General features: G+C 38.0%; 1 protein-coding gene across 5 annotated transcripts in view; it reads left to right on the top strand.

Moving 5' to 3' along the window:
- Window positions 1–972: 972 nt before the first annotated feature.
- LOC118245127 (multidrug resistance-associated protein 1-like) overlaps window positions 973–21,156 on the top strand; it is a 35,700-nt gene continuing 15,516 nt past the window's right edge. The window contains exons 1-15 of one of the 5 annotated variants that reach the window (XM_035540809.2): window positions 973–1,163; window positions 2,595–2,656; window positions 6,285–6,426; window positions 6,865–7,028; window positions 8,078–8,255; window positions 10,023–10,277; window positions 11,815–11,880; window positions 12,505–12,642; window positions 14,028–14,174; window positions 15,391–15,475; window positions 15,589–15,655; window positions 16,940–17,066; window positions 18,514–18,690; window positions 19,080–19,247; window positions 20,317–20,503. In XM_035540809.2, the coding sequence (XP_035396702.1) occupies window positions 1,122–1,163; window positions 2,595–2,656; window positions 6,285–6,426; window positions 6,865–7,028; window positions 8,078–8,255; window positions 10,023–10,277; window positions 11,815–11,880; window positions 12,505–12,642; window positions 14,028–14,174; window positions 15,391–15,475; window positions 15,589–15,655; window positions 16,940–17,066; window positions 18,514–18,690; window positions 19,080–19,247; window positions 20,317–20,503 (2,005 nt within the window). In that variant the 5' untranslated portion in view covers window positions 973–1,121. Of the gene's footprint in view, window positions 1,164–2,594; window positions 2,657–5,083; window positions 5,119–5,945; window positions 6,090–6,284; window positions 6,427–6,864; window positions 7,029–8,077; window positions 8,256–10,022; window positions 10,278–11,814; window positions 11,881–12,504; window positions 12,643–14,027; window positions 14,175–15,390; window positions 15,476–15,588; window positions 15,656–16,939; window positions 17,067–18,513; window positions 18,691–19,079; window positions 19,248–20,316; window positions 20,504–21,156 lie in introns of those variants that run through there. The other 4 variants (XM_035540810.2, XM_050708254.1, XM_035540811.2 and 1 more) reach the window with 4 other exon arrangements.

Below are 21,156 nucleotides of genomic sequence, written 5' to 3'. Positions count from 1 at the left end.
GGGCTGCATTTTAGGGCCAGTTCTTTTCAATGTTTTAATAAACGATTTGGATGTAGGAGTAGAAGGTGTTTTGAGCAAATTTGCTGATGATACTAAACTTGGAGGAGTTGTGGACTCGGATGAGGGTGGAAAGGCCTTGCAGAGAGATCTGGACAGATTGGAGAGCTGGGCAATCACCAACCACATGAAGTTTAAGAAGAGCAAGTGCTGGGTCCTGCACCTGGGACAGGGCAACCCGGGCTATACGTACAGACTGGGTGACGAGATGCTGGAGAGCAGCCCTGCAGAGAGGGATCTGGGGGTTGTGGTTGACAGCAAGTTGAATATGAGCCAGCAGTGTGCCCTGGCAGCCAGGAGGGCCAACCGTATCCTGGGGTGCATCAAGCACGGCATTGCTAGTCGGTCGAGGGAAGTGATTGTCCCGCTCTACTCTGCGCTGGTACGGCCTCACCTCGAGTACTGTGTGCAGTTCTGGGCACCACAGTACAAAAAGGACGTGGAACTGTTGGAGAGTGTCCAGAGGAGGGCAACGAAGATGGTGAAGGGCCTAGAGGGGAGGAGCGGCTGAGGTCAGTTGGCTTGTTCAGCCTGGAAAAGAGGAGGCTGAGGGGAGACTTCATCCCGGTCTACAGCTTCCTCATGAGGGGGAATGGAGAGGCAGGCGCTGATCTATTCTCCTTAATCACCAGTGATAGGAGCCACGGGAATGGTGTCAAGCTGAGGCAGGGGAGGTTTAGGCTAGACATCAGGAAGAGGTTCTTCACTGAGAGGGTGGTCGCGCACTGGAGCAGGCTCCCCAGGGATGTAGTCACGACACCAAGCCTGTTGGAGTTTAAGAAGTGTTTGGACCATGCTCTTAGTCATATGGTCTGAATTTTTGGGTAGACCGGTGTAGTGCCAGGAGTTGGACTCGATGATCCTTATGGGTCCCTTCCAACCCGGGATATTCTATGTTTCTGTGATTACACTCTCGCCGTATCATGCGGCACAAGATAGAGGCCGCCACCAGCTCTGCGGCCGTGCAGCGGGGCTGACGGGGCTGCCCTGCCGAGCAGGGCGGAGGCGGTGGGGGCAGCAGCGCCCGCCTTGTCCCCGCCCGGTGTGTGCGGGGGGGCCCAGCCATGGCCGGCAGTTACGAGCGCCTGAGCCCGAGCGGCGAGAAGGTGAGGGCGCCGGGCGGGAGGGGGGAAGGGAGGGAGGCCGGGCCCAGCCGGGTCGGGGAGGTAATGCCGGGCTGGTTCAGCCCAGGCCAGCCGCGGGGGAGCTGCCGCAGTGGGACAAGGGGGAGGCAGCGAGAGGGAGAGTCGTGAGGAAGGCGGCGGAGGGGCGTAGTCGTGACGCGGTTTCATGCAGGTGTCCCCGCAGTCCCGTGTTAACACGCAGTTAACAAGGACTGTCGTGTGTTGCATGACAACAGGCGTCCTGGGGCGTATCCTTTGAATTCATACGGGATCTCTAGGCCGGGGATTTGCTCAATAGTTCTTTTTTTTATCTTTCTTAAGGAAGTAGGAGCTTTGCCAGGGATAGAAATAGGAGCAGGATTTGACCAGAAAATGTTCGTGCCCAAGGCTTCTTCAATAGTAAAAGACGGCATTTCAAACAAGCAATGCTGCACGGATATGAAATCCAGAAGTTGCAATGATCTGTGGCAAATATTTACATCTGGTAGTGAAGGGCAAGTAGGTGCACAAGGAGATGCGTTTGATACAGAAGGAGCATGTACATTGTCCTTACGTACTTGTTTCCTGGATTATCATTCAGTCCCTTTTCACTGAAAGTACAAGAAAAATTGTATTTACCACATTTTTTCAATATAGGATCTCAGAGCACCGGCAGCGTACATTTTTGATAGGTGGTTTCTTCACACCACCTACCGAAAAGAACTGTAACTGCGTCTTCTGTTAGAAATGAGTTTAAGGTGTTGCTGAATTACTGAGTGACGGAAGTTACACCCTAGGGGTGCTAAAGTCTTTCTTGGGTGTGGATACAAATTCCTCAGGCAGTTCGGGACAGTTCATACTTGCTTTCCTGTATTGCACTTATCTCCAGTAGGATATGAACAGGCAGCAGTACATAATCCTCATATTCTTTTCTCCTCCTTCACCTGTACAGTACACTTTAGAAGTACCTCATCTCTTAATGCCTGCAAGGAGGTTGCTTTTCTTTAGATATTAGCAGTTGATCGCTTCCAGTAGCCAGGTTTTCAAATAGGGGAAAAAATAAAACAAGATTTTAACTCTCAAAATTTAAGGAACACTTGCTTATATTGGGCATGGTTTACTGTTGGTGTAATACTCCAGAGCGTGTGTAAACAGTGCAAAATCAAGCTAAAGTGATGGTTAATTATACTCTCACTGCAAGTGAATTGTGAAATTTATTAAGTCATGAAACTGAAGATCTCTCATTCGTCATGCCTTGTGTTAGAATGTATTGGTGGGAGCAGGAACCAAAAAACAAACAAACAAACAAAAAAGTATAAGCAGTGTTGTAGCTCAGAATTAAATAGCTCGTAAGGATTATTAAGGAATACTAAGAGGGAAAGAAAATCTTTAATCTTTCAAGCAACATTTTTTTTTCCTTTTTTTTTTTAACAGAAATGCAGCCCCGAGGAAAATGTTTTTTGTGTCAGTAAATTAACATATTCCTGGTTTAGCAGGTAAGAATTTAATAAGTAGCTTGTTAAAGTTCATTGATGCACTCTGAATTACAGAGCTTGCACATTCCTCACTGTCATTCAGGCTTGATCCATAGCTTGAGGCTGAGATTGCTGTTAGCTTTTTGTATAAAACTCAAAGTTTACCATTTCTAGAGATCATACCATCTTTTGATAGCTGTAATAAAGCACAGCATTCTGTTTGTGAAAGAAACTACTTTTAGCCACAGGATTTAAACTTCCAAAATAGACTATATATATATATATTTATTTATTTATTATTTCTCTTTTGTAAAGTTTGGCAATAGACAAAAAATAAATTAAGGTTTTCTTTGTGCTTTTTATAGTGACATAACAATTTGCTAGATCTCCAGGAACAAATACTCAGTGGTATATTTAAGGTATTTTCAAAGTAGCTGACTTCATACTTGTCTTCCTCCCTCGTTTATGTCAGGCCGTACATCATTACAGTAGATCACCTGTTCAGGAAGACCAGTAGAGTTCCCCTGCTTCTTAAGAATTTTTCCACTCAAAAATAGGAACTGAAAGTTCAGCTGTATCAAGTCATGCAGCTTCCAGTCAATATTTTGGATGGTATTTCAAACAATCTCATGTGTTATGAATGAGTAATAGTCACAAGATATAACATTTTCCTTTTTTTTTTTTTTTCCAAATCATTTAAACCAGACCTGTATGAACATTTTAAGTGAGAAAAAATATTTTAGGAGTATTATAACTACTGCTTGCTTTATTCAATATTACTATTTTTAAGCAAAAACTGAAAATGGTATCTGCACTTAATAAGCTGAGACAAAACAATCAGATTGTTTAAAGCACTGAGAGCATTTGGTTAACTTCAACAGGGCTGGAGTTCAAGAGTACACCATCATTTTCAGAGTAGCTGTGGTTTTCACCAATCCTTCTATACCATACCAAAGTATGCAGTATACTGAGTGCAGTACATTCATATGATTTTTATTTGTTCATTATGTCACAATGTTAACCCAAATGTCCAATGTGGGACTTTTTTTTTTTTTTTTTTAACAAAACGTTGTGTTTTTTAAACAATTCACAATGTTTAACAAAAAGAAGGGAGTGGGCTGGGGTGTTAAGATTTCAGTTCTGCTCAGTTAAAGCCTGCTTTACTATGAAATAGGTTAAGGGATTGTCCTGGTTTCAGGTAGGACAGAGTTAATTTTCCTCCTAGTAGCTGGCAGGGTGCTATGTTTTGGATTAGAATGAGAAGAGCGCTGATAACATGCTGATGTTTTAATTGTTGTAGAGCAGTGCTTACACCAAGCCAAGGACTTTTCAGCTTCTCGCTCTGTCCTGCTAGCGAGCAGGCTAGGGATGCAGCAGGAGCTGGGAGGGGACAGACCCAGGACAGCTGACCCAAACTGGCCAAAGGGGTATTCCATACCATCTGACGTCATGCTGAACAATATATAGGGGTGGCTAGCCGGGGTGGAGGGGGGGGCCGGCTGCTCGGGGATAGGCTGGGCATCGGTCAATGGGTGGTGAGCAATTGCATTGTGCATCACTTATTTCGTACACATTATTACTATTAATACTATTATTATTATTATTATTATTATTGTTATTCTTTTCCCTGTCTTAATAAACTGTCTTTATCTCAACTCACAGACTTCACTTTCCCGTTTCTCTCCCCCATCCCGGAGAGGGAGGGGGGAGGGTGAGCGAACGGCTGTGTGGTGTTTGGCTGCTAGCCGGACTAAACCACAACAGGGATGCAATTAAACTAATACTGTAAATATTAGATATGGTCCCTCTTCCCAAACAGAAGCAAACAGGAGTAATAAATTGTTAAACTCACCTTCAGTGCTTGCAATCTAAATGAAGAAGTCTCAAATTAATTGTTACATACTAAACACATAATGCCATATTATGTTTCCTTAGAATTCAGGCAATCTGGAGATTGCACTGAGAAGGGCATTTGGTAAATCTGTTTACCAAATAGGTGGAGGCAGCAGTGTTTTTTAGCATTGAGATGAATGGGCATTGTCATTCTGCATAACTCAAGTATTAATTGGTCTGCTTTCCTCATCTTCTCAAAAGCTGGTGCTCATAGTACAAGGCTGTGTTTTTGCCTTAATTTATGAAGTGTAGGACAAATTTGCTTTGTCTTTAATGTTACAGCTTCAGTAGAAAGGAAGCCCATATGGATAGTGAGGTCCACCCCCACTAGGATTTTGTTACTTCCAACAAAAAGTTTCTGAATCTTACTCTATGTCCTGTACAATGGCACACACATTAACACGAAGCCCAGCACTGGCACTGCACTGGAAGCATGCTCTAGAGAAGATGGACACTGCATCTGCATTTCAGCCCTCAGGGAGGGAAATGCCCACCAGCCTAAAAGCATTACAGCTGCCACTGACAGGAAACACTCCCGTGTCCATGCATGTGTCTCTTGCTGCTTCCTAGATGTTTGGGCTTTCTTTAAGGTAAGATTGTCCACATTAGTCCTGCTGCATTTTTTCCATCTCAGAAATGGGATGGCAAGTTCTCTGAAATCTGTCCTGCCCGTCAAAAAATACAGATCAGCTGTTATTCTTTGAAATGGAATTCTTGTAGCTTGTTCATCAGCCCTATTTTGCCACTTTTAAGACTGATTTCACATCTTTCTAACAATTAAGTGAGTAACAGCACTTTGCTGAAACAAAATTTTAATATATAAAGATCTGCAGTAAGGAAACTTCCATCATACTTGTGCTGAACCCCAGTAGTTTAAGGTTGTTACTGTGGTTAGAAGTGAGTCACAACATAATGCAATCTGAGAATTAAAAAATAAATAAATAAGATTTATTTCCCAATTATAATAGTAACTGTAATGGTGCTACACAAGTTTGTTTGTGAAATACTGTATTTTCCTGTGGAGAAATGTGGGATCAGCAATGTAGACAGACTTTGAAGTACAAAGTTCACTCAGAATTTGCTGTTATGATGTGACAGTCTCAGAATCACAGAATCACAGAATCGTCTAGGTTGGAAGAGACCTCCAAGATCATCTAGTCCAACCTCTGTCCTAACACTAACAAGACCTCCACTAAACCGTATCACTAAGGGCTACATCTAAACGTCTTTTAAAGACCTCCAGGGATGGCGACTCAACCACTTCCCTGGGCAGCCCATTCCAATGCCTAACAACCCTTTCAGTAAAGAAGTTCTTCCTAATATCCAACCTAAACCTCCCCTGGCGCAACTTTAGCCCATTCCCCCTTGTCCTGCCACCAGGCACGTGGGAGAATAGACCAACCCCCACCTCTCTACAGCCTCCTTTAAGGTACCTATAGAGAGCGATGAGGTCTCCCCAGAGCCTCCTCTTCTCCAGGCTGAACAATCCCAGCTCCCTCAGCCGCTCCTCGTAAGACTTGTTCTCCAGACCCCACACCTGTTTGGGCCCTTCTTACTTCAGGTAAATTTCAGTATACTTAAAGTGACTATAAGTATGTTCCAGTATTAGGCTGTAGCCTTTATAAGATTACATATATTATTTTGAATATGGAGTTTATTTATATACCCAAAATGATATCCTTAACTTTTTGAGTTCATATTTGTTTGTTTTGTTTGCTGTATTTCATGCTCTCTAAATTCATTGTTTGTTTTTCAGACTAATATCTATAGGCTATAAAAAACCATTGGAGAGGGATGACCTGTTTGAGCTGAATGAAAGTGATTCACCGTACAGCGTGTGTCCTAACTTTGAAAAGCAATGGAGGAAAGAAATCCAAAAGTCTACTGCAGGATTGACGGTAGTGATAATTAAGAACAGCTAACACCTTTTTTTTTCAACCTTAGACATAAAGTTCTTAAAAGTCTGCTATAAATGAAAGTTCGTTTCAATTTTTGTTCAAGCTTTCCTCTGGCTTTCTGATACAAGTTTTTTGACCTGTGACAATCATTTGAGGATTAAATTATTTTCTGATTTTGTAGGGTTTCTAGGCAACCCTAGAAACAATATTTATCCTTTCCTAAAAGATTTCTAGCCAGACTAAATAAAACCACAGTTCATTTCTTACCGCAAAGTTTTTCTTCTGTCCTGACTGTAGGAAATGTGCTTCTTCAGAACAGAAGTACAAAAATGACTTTAAATGGATACTTCAATGTTACGTATGTTATATTTGTAGGTGGGGTAGAGGGGAGAAATAATTTTCTTTGTTAATTATCTACATATTTTTGTAATCTTGCAGGCTTCTTACCTCAAAAGAATGCTGTGCAAAAGAAAGACAGCAAGTTTCCATAAACAATCTTTGATTCTGCCACTATGGCAAACATTTAAATTTTTATTGATTAAAGTTGCATTTCTAAAAGTTGCAGCTGACATTCTGCCTTTCATGAGTTCACAAATAATGAAGTAAGTTGTTAATCTCTTTTACCTTATGTTTAAAGATGATTAGTAATAATAAAGGGTTACCAGTATCAAAACCAAATTAAGCAACAGCTTAGATGTGTAAAGATGGGGTGGTTTAGGTGTTTTTTGTGGATTTATATATTTTTTTTCAGTGATTATCTGTAAATGATCTAATGAGGGAAGACTCAAAGTGATCAGGAGTTTCTTGGCTGACAGACTGCGATAAAAGCAATAGAAACTCATTTCCACAATATTTAATTAAGTATTGAATATACTTAAACATAAAACCAAATGTAAAAAAAAAAAAAAGTGAAGTGCCAAGATGTTTAACTTTCCTGCTTTTTGTTAATATTTTTGTGTCTCTACTTTTAACAAAAAATTTAAATGTGCAACAATGTCTACAGTTCCAACATTTCCAGGAAAATTGTGGTAACTCTCTTATAATGTTATTAATACCATAAGGTGGATGGATATTGTGCTTAACACAAAAGTACAAAGAATGTATTGTGTGCTTTTATAAAGAAAAATAATAATGAACAGAATTATTGTTAACCTCCAAACCCTGTGTCAGTGAAATTATATTGTATTCTGGGATGCTGAACAAAACTGTTGACTTCAAACCTGCTTAAAATCTGTTTGAAGATATCACAGTTGCTGGTTATTTAAGATAAACTTTTTCTAACACCAACATAAAAATTAATTTTCCTTCAGATTTTCTTTCTGACTTTTGTAGTTGGTAGTTGCAGCCTTTGTGACTACATCTAATTAAAATGCTCTTTTTTTCTTTTGTGCCATTCTTTATTTGTACTGCATTGTCAGTGAAGTCACCATTAGCCAATTAATTTTTAGAATAGTGTTTGATAGTTTTTTCTAGGCTAACAAATAATAAAACACTATTTTTAATGTGGTTTGTCTTCATGACATTCGACCATACCTGGATGCAAAATGGATTTAATTAAGCAAGTTGCCAGTATGTCAGTTTAGTGAACTTTCTATTGTCAGATGTTGACTATGTGCACAGAATCTAAAATTTTATTTTGCTTCATTTTCAGATCAATGATAACTCTAAGTGAAAATCACCCTAGTTCATACGGAAGTGGATATGGCTACGCTATTGCCTTTTTTTTTGTAGCTCTCTCTCAAACTCTCCTACATCAGCTATACCAGCGTAACAATATGCTTACAGCAGTCAAAATCAAGACTGCCATTGTTGGCCTGATATACAAAAAGGTAATAATGCATTCTGCTTTTCTTTCAAAACAAAAATTTAAAATAAGCTTCTCAGCATGATAAAAACCCAAGATACTATAAACTGGTGACAGGCTTACAGATTGCCTTTATATTCTGATGATTGTTTCTGTATAATAATTTGTAATTTCAACAGTGTTTCTCTTCGAATGCTCCAATCTCACAGTTAAATTTTTTTTAAGCAACCTGTTACAAACTGAGCTCTTCCTATTTTTATTAGATTTAGTTTGGATAAGGAAGAAATCTTTCACAGTGAGGGTGGTGAGACACTGGAATAGGTTGTCCAAGGAATTTGTGTATGAGCCGTCACTGGAAGTGTTCAACGTTGGGTTGGATGGGGCTTTGAGCAACTGGATCTAGAGAAAGATGTCCCTGCCATGGGCAGGTTGGACTTGATAATTCTCATGGGTCCTCTTCAACCCAAATGATTCTAAGATTATGGGATAATTTCCCCAAATTTACTGAATGACATAGGAAAATATTTCAGGCTGGAATTACAGAGAAAAAGCAAGGATGTATGCAATCACAACTTTTACTGCATAGTAGTAGTGAATATAACAAACTAAAGTTTGGCACTTTGTCTCCTCTGGAGGTTGAAATTTTTCTCCTTGATTTAAGTGAAACTGATTTTGAGTTGATTTGAATGTGCAGTAGGTTAACTGCTGTGTAAATCTATATATAACTTACATTACCCACAATATTTCTAATTAAAGTTGAGATTATTACTAACTGTGAGAGAGGCAGGTGCTCATAACGTAATACTGAAAGTATCTGTGTGTGACCTACAAAACATTAAAATGTTTACAATACTGTCACTGTATAGCTTATGAGATGAAGCTGGTTTCTCAGTGCTGCGCCTTTAATTCACTCTGTTACAAACACAACACATTGGTATTTTTACTGCAGTATTTGACAATGAAACAAACGTTAAGGAAGACAAGACATAATCCCAATCTGAAGTAAATTAGTCTCTGTTGCCAATTTAAAATACAATCTTTTTTTCCTCAAGATATTCAAATAAACCTTTCCTCAAGATATTCAAATAAACCTTTCGGCACAGCCTTTTCAGGTATTTTCTGAACCACTACACAGTATTTCACTTGTCAGCTGCAACTCAGGAAAACAGAGGAATTCTTTCTCTCATGTCATGTATGAGGGTGTGTCAATACATCAAGTCATGAACAGGGGAATATAGTATGAGGCTGCAACTAGAGTGGGTATGTCATCTGGCAAGTTTCCACAGCTACAGGTCACAGAGATAGCTTGGTCCTCTGTCTGAATAGAGTCAGTGAATATCAGATCAGGTTGTGCTTTGCACGTGGAATGGATGGTGGAGTGAGTTGCTGCAGCACTGTCTAGTTTCGTGCAGGAATTCTAGGTGATACAGTGGAAAAATGTGAGTCACTGTGAGAGAGCATGTATGTGTGTGACCTGTCTGGGTAACTATCAGTCCCCAGACACTTGGACATGTGGTGCCATCCTGCCACACTCGTATTTTACGTGTGCTTGCTGTGAAGCCTGCCGTTCTTGCTTCCTGCACTGGGAAGTAAGCTAGCCATAAAGCTGAGCCTTTCTGAGCTCTCTTTATGCTATGGTGTCATCTTTATTTACTGTGAGGAGTTGCAAGTTTGTTTCACTGAGCTCAGCTTTGCTTTACTATTGTCCCTTCTTTTAGCTTTTCCTGGGAAGTTAAACCCATCAAAATTGTTGATTTTTGCAACTTCTACCCTCTCTGTTTTCTGGTTGCAGGCCTTAACTTTAGCAAATTCCTCACGACGAAACTATACAACTGGGGAAATTGTGAACCTGATGTCAGCAGATGTTCAGCAACTCATGGAGCTAACTGTAAACATCAACCTGTTGTGGTCAGCGCCTTTTCAGATCATCATGGCTGTTTTCTTTCTTTGGAAAGAACTCGGCCCCTCTGCCCTAGCAGGTGTAGCGGTGCTTCTTTTGGTTATACCTATAAATGCACTTATTGCAGCCAAAGTAAAAAGTCTGAAGGTGAGACATTTAAATAGGCATGGTAAGGAGAGGTTTAATTGTCATAATGCAGAAATGAAGGGGGGAGGAAGGGTTAAAATTATGCAGGTATAGGAATTATATTGGTACATCAAAATTAAAACCAAAACAATAAACAACCCAACCTTGTAGCTGTTTTCCACTAGGGGGGAAAGTGGGGGACCATAACTTTAGTAAGAAAGCAGTATGTTTCATAGCTAAGCTACTATTTAGATTGCATACCTAAATTTTCATTATACTGAAACAATACATTTGTATTAGTAAAAATTACTACATGACTCAGTTTAGAAGCAGTTATGTTTTTGCATATTACACGAGTTAATTCTATTAAATAAGGGATTTTGTAGGATTATGGCCCTCTTCCACTTCTATTATTCAGGCTAAGCAGCTCTCTCAACCTCAGGAGAATATGTTATGAATATGTTATGTTTATGAGAATTCCCACAGAGGTACTACATGTGTTCCTGCTTCCTTCCTGCTTCTCTGATGCTACGGTTCTCTTGCACTGCATTGCTTATTACTATAACTGACAATTTCACGAGGTCTGCTGGAACAAACACTACAGTCCTAAGGTTTGCATTGCCATCAAAGGCAAATACCTGTCTGACTTATTCTGCCTGTGATAGTGCAGCATGCAGTGAAGATTCTTCACAGATCCATAGACTTTTTTTGTAAGGCTGTGATAGTATAGAGGCATCACAGTAAGAAAAGCCCTCACCTCTTTTGCAGATGCAGCAGGTACATATGCTCTTAGATTCCTACTAAGATATGAGAGAGAAAAGAAGTACTGAAGTGTTTTCCTGAACACCCTGAGAACTGGAAGCTTGTTAGGTCGTTCTAGTACCTAAGGGACCTACAGGAAAGCTAGGGAGTGTCTTTATAAGGAAGTATAGTGATAGGACAAGGAGGCCTAGGACATGAGATAGGAGATAGGACAAGGAAAGGACGGCTTTAAACTAAAAGAGGGTAAGTTAGATTTGATATTAGGAAGAAATTATGTGTAATTAAGGTGGTGAGGTACTGGAACAGGCTGCCCAGAGAAGCTGTGGATGCCCCATCCCTGGAGGTATTCAAGGCCAGGCTGGAGGGGGCTTTGGGCAACCTGGTCTGGTGGGAGGTGACCATGCCAATAGCAGGGGGCGGTATAGAACTAGGTGATCTTTGAGGTCTCTTCCAACCCAAACCATTCTATGGCTCTATGATTTTTATTCAATATGAAGGAAATAATGGTAGCAGAGAAGAGATTAAAAAAAATTAAAAAAAAAGAAAAAAAAAGAAATGTCCTCCTTAATATATATTTTAGGGGGAAAATACTGTTATAATGTATTTAATAATCCTTATTTTAAGTAATGGATTATATGACTTACACATATATCTGAAAATGATATAATTGCAGTGCTAGTGTGTTTTTCAGCAAGGCAAAAGTAATGTAAAAGATAATGATTGCCTAAATATACTGCATATTTTCTTTTCTTTTTTTTATCACTGAAAAATGAAAATGTTGCTGTCTTTTAACCAGAAGAGTCAAATGAAATATTCAGATCAACGAGTCAAGCTACTAAGTGAAATGTTACATGGAATAAAGGTAATGCCACAACTAATGAGGTGTGGTTTTTGTTTTGGTTTGGTTTTGTTAACTTGTGAAGACTGAAAACAAGTTATTTAAAAAACTAGGGTTCCGTGAGTAATCTTTCAGCCAATATTGATAGAAGCTTAAAAAGAGGACATTTTAACATAATGTACTTAAAGTTTTTTTGAAATATATTTAATGGTTTAATGTTATTTGAAAAACTTTATCTGTGATGCATTAATTTGACTACTACATTTTTATTAGAATGTAAAATGTGCTAGTAGATGTGTGAAAACCTTTAGCAGACTAAAATTTTGGTATATAAAGAAAACACTTTTAAAAGTTGACTAGTTTTATTTGTTATTTATACAACTCTGAAATAAACCAACTCATCATTTATGATGCATAGGAATATGTTGAAATGTGTAGAATTAAGGGGGACCGGAGCATGTCTTCCATAAGAATAACCTAAGTTTCAGCTACCTCGGCCCATACTTTGATTTGTAAAACATTAAAATTTTTATAGTTTGGTGTTGCTGTATATTTGAAAATGACATTTGGAGCTTAAGCTTATTTTGTGAAGCATGATCGCTATTTTTTTCTTTTATTCAAATACTTCTTTTTGTTTGATTTGTCTAGATCCTCAAACTTCATGCATGGGAACCTTCATATCAAAGAAAGGTCATGAACATTAGAGAAAATGAAGTGGGTGTTTTGAAGTCATCTGGCTATCTGACGACTTACTCCATGCTAACATTGACATGTATTCCTTTCATGGTTCGTTTCATAAAAATATTAATTCATGGAAGACTGTCTGTTGTATTTCCAGTTGCTTTAGTAGCTCACAATGTTCAGTCACAAACATTGCCTCACAGTATCTTAGAAAGATTATTAATGCAATATGTCTGAAGTCAAAGGTTCTAATGTTAATTATATGACTGGAGAGGGACAAGACAAAGAGGTTATGGATTGAGTAAGCATTTAGAGACTTCTGTTAGAAAGTGGAAAATCAAATCTATGTCTCCTGAATCTCATTTCACTGTTTTAATTGTACTATTTCTGTTGCATAGAAATAACTATCTTGTTTATACTCCTGTTTTAAGGGAGTGTATTTTCAATCTGAAATTTTTAGCAAACCCTTCTCAAATACTGAACCTCTAAATAAATGGAAAAGAAAAAGAAAAACAAAACAAACAAAAAACACAACAACAAAAACAACAAAAAGACAACCATAAGCTGAATTCATCCCAGCTTTGTTTCAGTGGAATTGTATCAGGAAGCCATTCATGTCTTTGGATCTTTAAATCTTTAAATTTGGAAAGTAAATGGATCAAACTGAAATTTTCATTAGGGATAAATGACCACTGTTAACTTTAGTTACACAGATTGGAATATTATGATGCTTAACTCACAATATGTGATTAGTGAGGATGCATATTCCTTAGGAATAGTGAGAGGGAGCATTAAGGCCATCCAGTTTGTAACCTTGATAACTGAAATACTTGAAGCAGTGGGTGAGAAGAAATCACAAAGTTAAAATTAAGTCCAGTGAAATAATCAACTTATTATTTAGGACTTCCTTATGACTCCTAGTTTAGGACTTCTGTTTTAGTTCAAAACTCCTCCTAAACTCAAGAAATGGCACATGAGACCCCATAGGACAGGTTCTTAACTTTAAGCTTTTCTGGGTAATTCTGAAGGCTCGAGTATCTGCTGTGTAGGAGCCCGTCTTATTCTCTGATGACTATACATTACATTTTTGGAAAAAAAAAAATCCAGGTGGTAAAAATAAAGATATCTGCAGTAAATAATTTTACTTTATGACCAATATCATAGAGACAGCAAAAAGAAAAAAAATGTGAATTTGCTGAAATGTCAGCATGAAATGTCATGTCTAAGTGTTTTCAAAATGAAGAAATCAATTCCTGAGATAGGAAAGTTATTTCATAGTTTCATGCATGTCCAGTTGGGTCAACCACAGTAACCAAGTATTTCTGCACTCAACATTGCAGCCATGAAATAATTCCCAAGTGCAGCAAATGCAGAGAAGTCCCCGTTTATATGTGAACAGAAATGGAATTCCACGTCTTTGAAATGCAAAAAAAAAAATAGATTTTATTTATAATGTGATTTTGCTTCTTTTCATTTTTTGATTTTAAAAGGTCTCATTGGCTACATTTGGAGTTTTCTTTTATCTGGACAAAGAGAACGTTTTAACAGCAACTAAAGTTTTTACATCTATTACTTTATTTAACATTTTGCGACTGCCTTTGTTTGATTTACCATCTGTGATCTCTGCTGTGGCCCAGGTAAGCATATTTTGACTAAGGGCAGTAAAAGGCTGATGTTTGTTCTGTCTTCTTGTTCTTCTGTGGTGTTTCATCTATATCTAGGAATGATTAAGTCATTCAGTTATTTGAAGTTACACTTTGCTAAGATGAAGCTGCACAGTATTTTTACAGAAGGGGAAGCACAAAGGCTGTTTAAAGGATGCCTCACAGTTTTTTAACTGGAATGATAATGGGGTGGAATACTTGATTGCAACTGAGCTTTCCATTTCTGGCTTTTCTTCCTTGAGTGAGCTAAAATCATCTTCTGCTTTTACTCTCAACTTCTCCTCTTCACAGTTCCAGTGAAGAGAAAAGTGGGACCAGTTTGTGCCGCACCTTTTTAAATAACTCAAACATTGTTATATGTTGGAGCCCTTGGTACCAAGTAGGGGAGCCCCAGCATGGCCTCTGCATTACTGTATTTCACTAGTCACTGCTGAAAGAATTAGAGAAAAAAAGAAGCAAAGCTGCTGAGGGCACTCCATCAGCAACCTTCAGCCCCAATGGTGTACTAGCAGGGATATTATGTGGGTTGGGAACCGTTAGCTTTTAAGGCTTTATTAGATGTATATTATATGAGCTGCTCATGAATGTATGCTGTCTTTGTCTATGCACAGCTTTTATACAACCCAGGTTTTGTAAGGATGGGTACCAGTGTGAACAGATACTCATCCTGATGTGACTTCATTTATGGTCAGCGTACTATAAGATCAAAAACTTGTGTTTTCCCAAGGTTTAGTTCCATGCTTAAAAATTAGCAAAAGTGTAAGTTCAGTTCGTTTTATGTCACAGTACAGTGACGGACAGCTCATGATGCACTCACAGTAAAATAATGTCTTTCATCTTCATTATTTTATGAAGATAGTTACTGTGCACTACTTCTTTAAAAAAAATCACGTTTTTGAAAACAATCTGATCAGAAGAACCAGCCATTCAAGGATTAACTGTATATTGTAACATTGGATATGTCAAGCATGCTCTGTTATTTTGTAGTTACTTAGCAGTGTAGACCCTGGGGGAGAGGGAGGTGAACACTTGCTTATGGCTTTATTTACCCTGAACACCAATTTTTGTCTATCTTTAATTAAGACAAGGAGTATGTCTTTTCATACTGTCTAGAGGGTTTCGTTGTTGTTTTTTTAAGTATTATTTAAGAATTTAGGTAGCACAGGTATGCTGTATGTTCATCTTGCAGACCAAGGTTTCTCTGAGACGTTTAGAGGACTTTCTGTGTGCTGAGGATCTTAACCCTGAGGATGTTAATACAAGCTACAGTGGAAGTAAGCTGCAGTTACTCATTTTTAATTGGTCATTAGTTTAAATGGGTGATCATTAAGAACCTCAGCTGAGGGGATAGATTAGCAACTGTGCTCTTTTTTCTTTACTACAACAGATCATGCTGTTGGGTTTATTGGTGCTTCTTTCCGCTGGGAGAAAAATGGCCTGCCAATCTTAAAAAAGTAAGATATTTATTCATTATTTTTTATAAGCTCTTTTAGCAGAGTGTGACATCTATAAAGATTTTCAGGATTAGGACTAGTTCATGATGGAGACACCACAAAGAACATACGCTGTTATTTGTAGAGTATCCCATGTGATCACTGTGTTCTGGAAAGTCAAATCTGACCTGGCCTCCCTCATGCTCTAAGAGGAACCACATAGCATATGGTTCTCCAACATAGCACTCCTATCACTTCACCCTTCAGTTTGCACAAGGAAGGTTTAACTTTCTTTGGAAAGAACAAACAAACAAAGTTTGCTTTTCTTACAATGGTATCTCTTGCCTGAAAATGCTCCTTTTTTTGTCATTTCTTAATAAGGTATTTTTTAGGTATAAATTCAGATATTTTTAAACTGCTACACACTGAATTCATTGCAGGGTTAGTAAGGAAATGGAGTAACCATGCTCTGGAGTAGAACGAAGAACCTACTTGATAAGCTCTGTTCAATTTTACTAGGGCAGTTGAAGCGGTTACCACCCACCCAATCTAACCCTCTCACCATGCTGTCTACTCTGTTCATCTCAGGGATAGAGGGGATCACTTGCCATGACATGGCATTGGGTGTCCACATCTCAGCCACCATAGCCTGCAGTATAATATCCAGGCATAAGCTAGCTTCGGTAGACTTCAGTAAAGCCTGGTATAGTCTCTGTGTACAGTCTTTCTCAACCTTATTTGTGCTTCAAACTCTAATCTGAAGGGGCTACGCTTATTTTACCATAGGGCCTTCGGTTTAGAACATGCTTAGATCCAGATAGCTGGAGTACAGGTAGAGCAAGTGGCTCTCCATGTATGCAGAAGTTTATGAGATCAGATTGTACATGTTTTGACAGCAAAATTTGTGGAGGATGAAGAGCAGCCTTTTTTACTCAGATATTTTTCACACGTTGCGTACAGTAGGTTCTACATGAGAAGTCTAGCTGTTGATTGTCAGAGCAAGGTAAAAAGCAAACTACAGGCCTGAGACGAGTAAGCGCATGTGTGGTTAGACGTTCTCCCATTTGATTGCATTGTGACCAGATGAAAACACAACCTCTTAATCTGCAGACCAGCAAATTTATTCTTAAAGTCATTACTGCATATTTCTGAAGGGGTATATAGTCAAAAGGCATGCAAACTGAAATACTAATTTCTCATTGTCCTGAAGCTAAAATAGAGTATTTCTTTCTTACAGTGACCACAACCCATACATAATGCAGTATTTACAAAGAGGGTAACTAATTTCCTTGTCAATATTTCCAGCTTGAGTGTCAGCATTCCTGAAGGCTCTTTAGTTGCTGTTGTGGGACAGGTTGGATCTGGAAAGTCATCTTTTCTTTCTGCTGTTCTTGGAGAAATGGAGAAACTTGAAGGAACAGTTCAGAGAAGAGTAAGATTATCTATCTGTCCCTCCATGCCCCCACCCGACCCTCTCACCAGTAAATAAATTAAGCAAAATTGCTTTTGGAAGTGCCATTTTATCTTTTCATCTATTTATGATTGTAATAATGCTGATAAGTGAAGTTTCAGCACTTAACTTCTTGAATCTTTAATCTTCAAAGACAAATAACATGATGGCATTTTGTTAACTGTATAACTATTTTTATTTGGTGTCAACCAAAGTGATTGCAAAGCCATTCTCATATTTAAGAATACATGTAATTCAGTGCAAAACTCAGAAATGTTTAAGTCATATGTTGAACCTAAACGTCGAATGTTTGCTGGCTGTGAACAGCTGTATGGACACGATCTATTTAGAGCTGTGATAAACTCTGCAGAATACAGTCATCTCTCTTGCAGTGGCTTATTGGTAGAGAAGATGCAGGATGTAGATACAGAGGGGAAAAATGTAGCTTTAGGCAGAAATAGAAGTAAGGTGCTGGCTTTCCCAGTGATAGAAAATCCCGTAGTTTAACTTACCTTGTAGTTACATAGGACAGTGAAAGTCCCCATCACAAAAAAAAAAAGAGTTTAGGGAAGGTTTTTATACATTACAGATATGGAGGAAGTTAAATTCTGATTTCAGAGTACAGTAATATTTTTCAATTTCTATTGCTTGAGCCAAAAAATGTCAATGTATAGTCATGGTATCAGCTAATCTGTTTGCAAGTGGATGTGGTAACACTAAAACATTTATCAGCCTTGAAAATCAGTGTAGAACAAGAACCTTCGCTCCTCTGGAAATCTAGTGCAGTATCCTCTCACTGAAGAGGAAAGAAAATGAAGCTGAAGTGTTCTGAATCTGAGAGTAGTAACTAAATGGGAAAAAGAGCCGCTGTGTAAAATTTAATAATGAAGACATACCTAGAAAATGTATGCAGACTGTAAATTTGTTGTAAAATTAATAGATTTTTACAGGACATACAGCTTATGTAAGAAAAGATCTAGGAGCATTACCGGTGATGATTGCTATCCTGTAATCTTAATTTTTAGGGGTTTATATATTCCACAGAAAGTTAGGTAAAAATACAGTCAGACTGTATGTTGACACATACCTAATGTAGAGCCAATTTGCTGCATGTAAATATTACCTTTAAAATATGTCACTTTTTGTCACCGAGATCTTTCACTGAAAGACTTCGCTCAATATATGTCCCAGCTCTGTCAGTTTTATTTGAAGTATGTGCTCTTATAGTAATTATCGGCAAGCTGTTGTACAGGAATATTAAACCGATTGTTTTTTATTAGTCAAAATTTTAACACTTTAATAATGCTCATGTTACGGAAATAATGTCACGTTATTTTGAGATAAAGCTAGAATAGCAAGCGTATATTAAAATGCTATTTTTGGTGTTCAGAAAGCCCAAGTAAAAATGTTTCCAATTCTTTTTATTTAGGGTTCAGTGGCATACACTGCTCAGCAAGCTTGGATTCAAAATGGCAGTTTACAGGAGAATATTCTCTTTGGCGCAAATCTAAACAGGTCATACTATGAGCTTGTTTTAGAGTCTTGTGCTTTACTGCCAGATTTGGAACAGTTACCAAAGGGAGATCAAACAGAGATTGGAGAAAGGGTGAGAATTTGAAGTGTCAGAATTGATATAATAAGTTGTTGCTTTTTTATTTTTATATATTTATAATTAATATTTATATTAATATAAATATAATGATATATCATGTATATATAAGTAAATATTAATATTAATATTGCCCGTATGCCTGTAAAGAATAATTGATTTTCCACAGTGTATTGTATTTGCCCATTTTGAAATGAGAAGTTGATCAACAAGGGGCAAACTTTGCTCTAATTACTTAAAAATACAACTTTTAACTTTTCTACTTTTATAAATATTATAAAATTTACTTTGGTTACCTGAAAAATACAATGATGAAATTGACTGTGATATGCTGGACTTCTGTAGTATTTTGTATTAAAATGTGGATTTTGGTTTTCTTTTCTTAGGGCATCAATATAAGTGGAGGGCAGAAGCAGAGAGTGAGTCTTGCTAGAGCTGTGTACAGCAATGCTGACTTGTATCTTCTGGATGACCCCCTATCTGCTGTAGATGTACATGTTGGGAAACATCTTTTTGAAAAGTTAATTGGGCCTTCAGGCCTCTTAAAAAATAAGGTAAAGTAGGGAGGCTGCTTTTCAATTTGGGGATGAACTGCTTTGTACAATGCAACAGACACAATGTCTCAGTCATTCTGCAAAAGTTCATCTCTTACCTAATATGTTGATGAAAAATATTCTGAATAAAGAGGCTAAATAAAAAGCACAGCTGAATCTACCAGTTTGAAGTCTATCAGGTGGCCATAGCGTAGGCAGAAGACAAGATTGAGAGTTGGCCTGACCTTGAGGTCTGAAAAAGTCATATAATACTTGGTCATTTCTCCTTTGCTGGCAGTTGTTGAGGCGTGCTGTGATGTGCATATACGAGGCAGGGTGGAGCCCTTTGTGGTCACTCTTGATGCTTCACTGCCATAAATAAGTTATAGCCAGCATAAGTTAGAGAAAGAAGGGCTTCTTGTTGACTAGGGAAATTCCCGAAGGGAAAGTGGAATGAGAGGGAATAAGTCCTCCCATCTGTTAATGTGGGAAGGCAAGATGGATGGTAAAATATTCTCTCTTCAGTGCTATGAGTTAGTGCAGATTAATCCTGCTGATGACTGCAAAACACATGTATTATCGTGAAATACTTGCTTATTATTAATAGTTTACTTACTATGAAGTAAATGTCTTTCACTTCCCTCTCTCCCTTCTTCCTTTTCTTAATTTACGTGCTCTGTAGGTGATAGGTATCTGGCAGAAGAAAGAACTCTAGTAATGGTAGACTTCTAGGCAGATTTAATGGTAAGACTGTTAAACTACTGTACTGTAATATGTAACAGCTGTGTTATCTACCTCTTCTCTTTATGATGTAATCTAAACCACCCCTGAACAGAAGACAAACATTAAGAAACAGGTAAGTACGAGTAATACCAAATAGCTGTAAGCATAAACAGTTTGACATTACAGTTGGCAATTTAAGGAGAAATGTAATAAAGTAGGCAATAAACAACAGTAATAGTAATAAAGTAGACAAATAAGCAAAATCCCAGAAAATTTCCAACCGATCATTCCAGCTACCATAATAAAATGCCTACTCTTAATACATGCTTTGATTTTATATGGTGAAATAGAAAATGCTGTATTTCAGACTCGTGTATTGGTGACACACAACCTAATGCTCCTGCCTCATGCTGATCTTATAATAGTGATGGAAGAGGGCAAAATAAGTGAAATGGGGACCTACCAGGAACTCATATCAAAGAAGGCTAATTTTGTTGAGCTTATTCACGTCTTTGGTGCAGAGAATAGAAGTGAAGAGACAACCCCAAAGGAAGGTGAGAAAACTTGTGTACTGTGTTTATTTAGTATTTTTCCTTTTCATTCAAGCTTCCTAAAATATTCCTCCGTCCCTTCCTTACAGTTTCTGGGAAATATAGAGTATTCCCATCTACGTTTTGATTATAAACTAAAATAAAATTTAGGCTTTAGTGCCCTGACATCAAATGCTTTACTCTTTCAACTAAAGTATGTATTACCAAGCTGCCTTATGCAGCTGTTTTCTAATCTATGTACCGATGGATTACCTTGGAAAGTTACTTGATTCTGTTAAGGTTTTATTATTCAATAAATAACTAATGGAGATTTCAAATTCTTCAAGTATATCCTTTATATTGGATGCTTCCCATTTCCTTCACCTTAGACTGCTGTAATCATGGCAGAAGGCATAGGAGAACACTGTCCATTTGTAGGATAAAAAATAAATGAATCTGTTTGTACTCTAAAAAGATACTTCCAGCAAACTAAACAAAAATGACATAGTACCTTGAAAAAGCATACCTACAAACTATCTGCTTGGATTGGGACTCACTTCTGTACCTCATCTGTTCCATATGTGCTCTTTATTGAGCTGTGGAAAATAGGTACATATTCAATGCAGTCTGTTTGACTTGATTTCGTCACGTACTTTAGAAGGAGATGAATTGTGAAT

Source organism: Cygnus atratus, chromosome 1, assembly GCF_013377495.2.
Source record: "Cygnus atratus isolate AKBS03 ecotype Queensland, Australia chromosome 1, CAtr_DNAZoo_HiC_assembly, whole genome shotgun sequence".
NCBI classification, from domain to species: Eukaryota; Metazoa; Chordata; class Aves; order Anseriformes; family Anatidae; genus Cygnus; species Cygnus atratus.
Note: the sequence above shows the minus strand (reverse complement) of the source record. Positions and strands in the feature narration are given on the sequence as shown.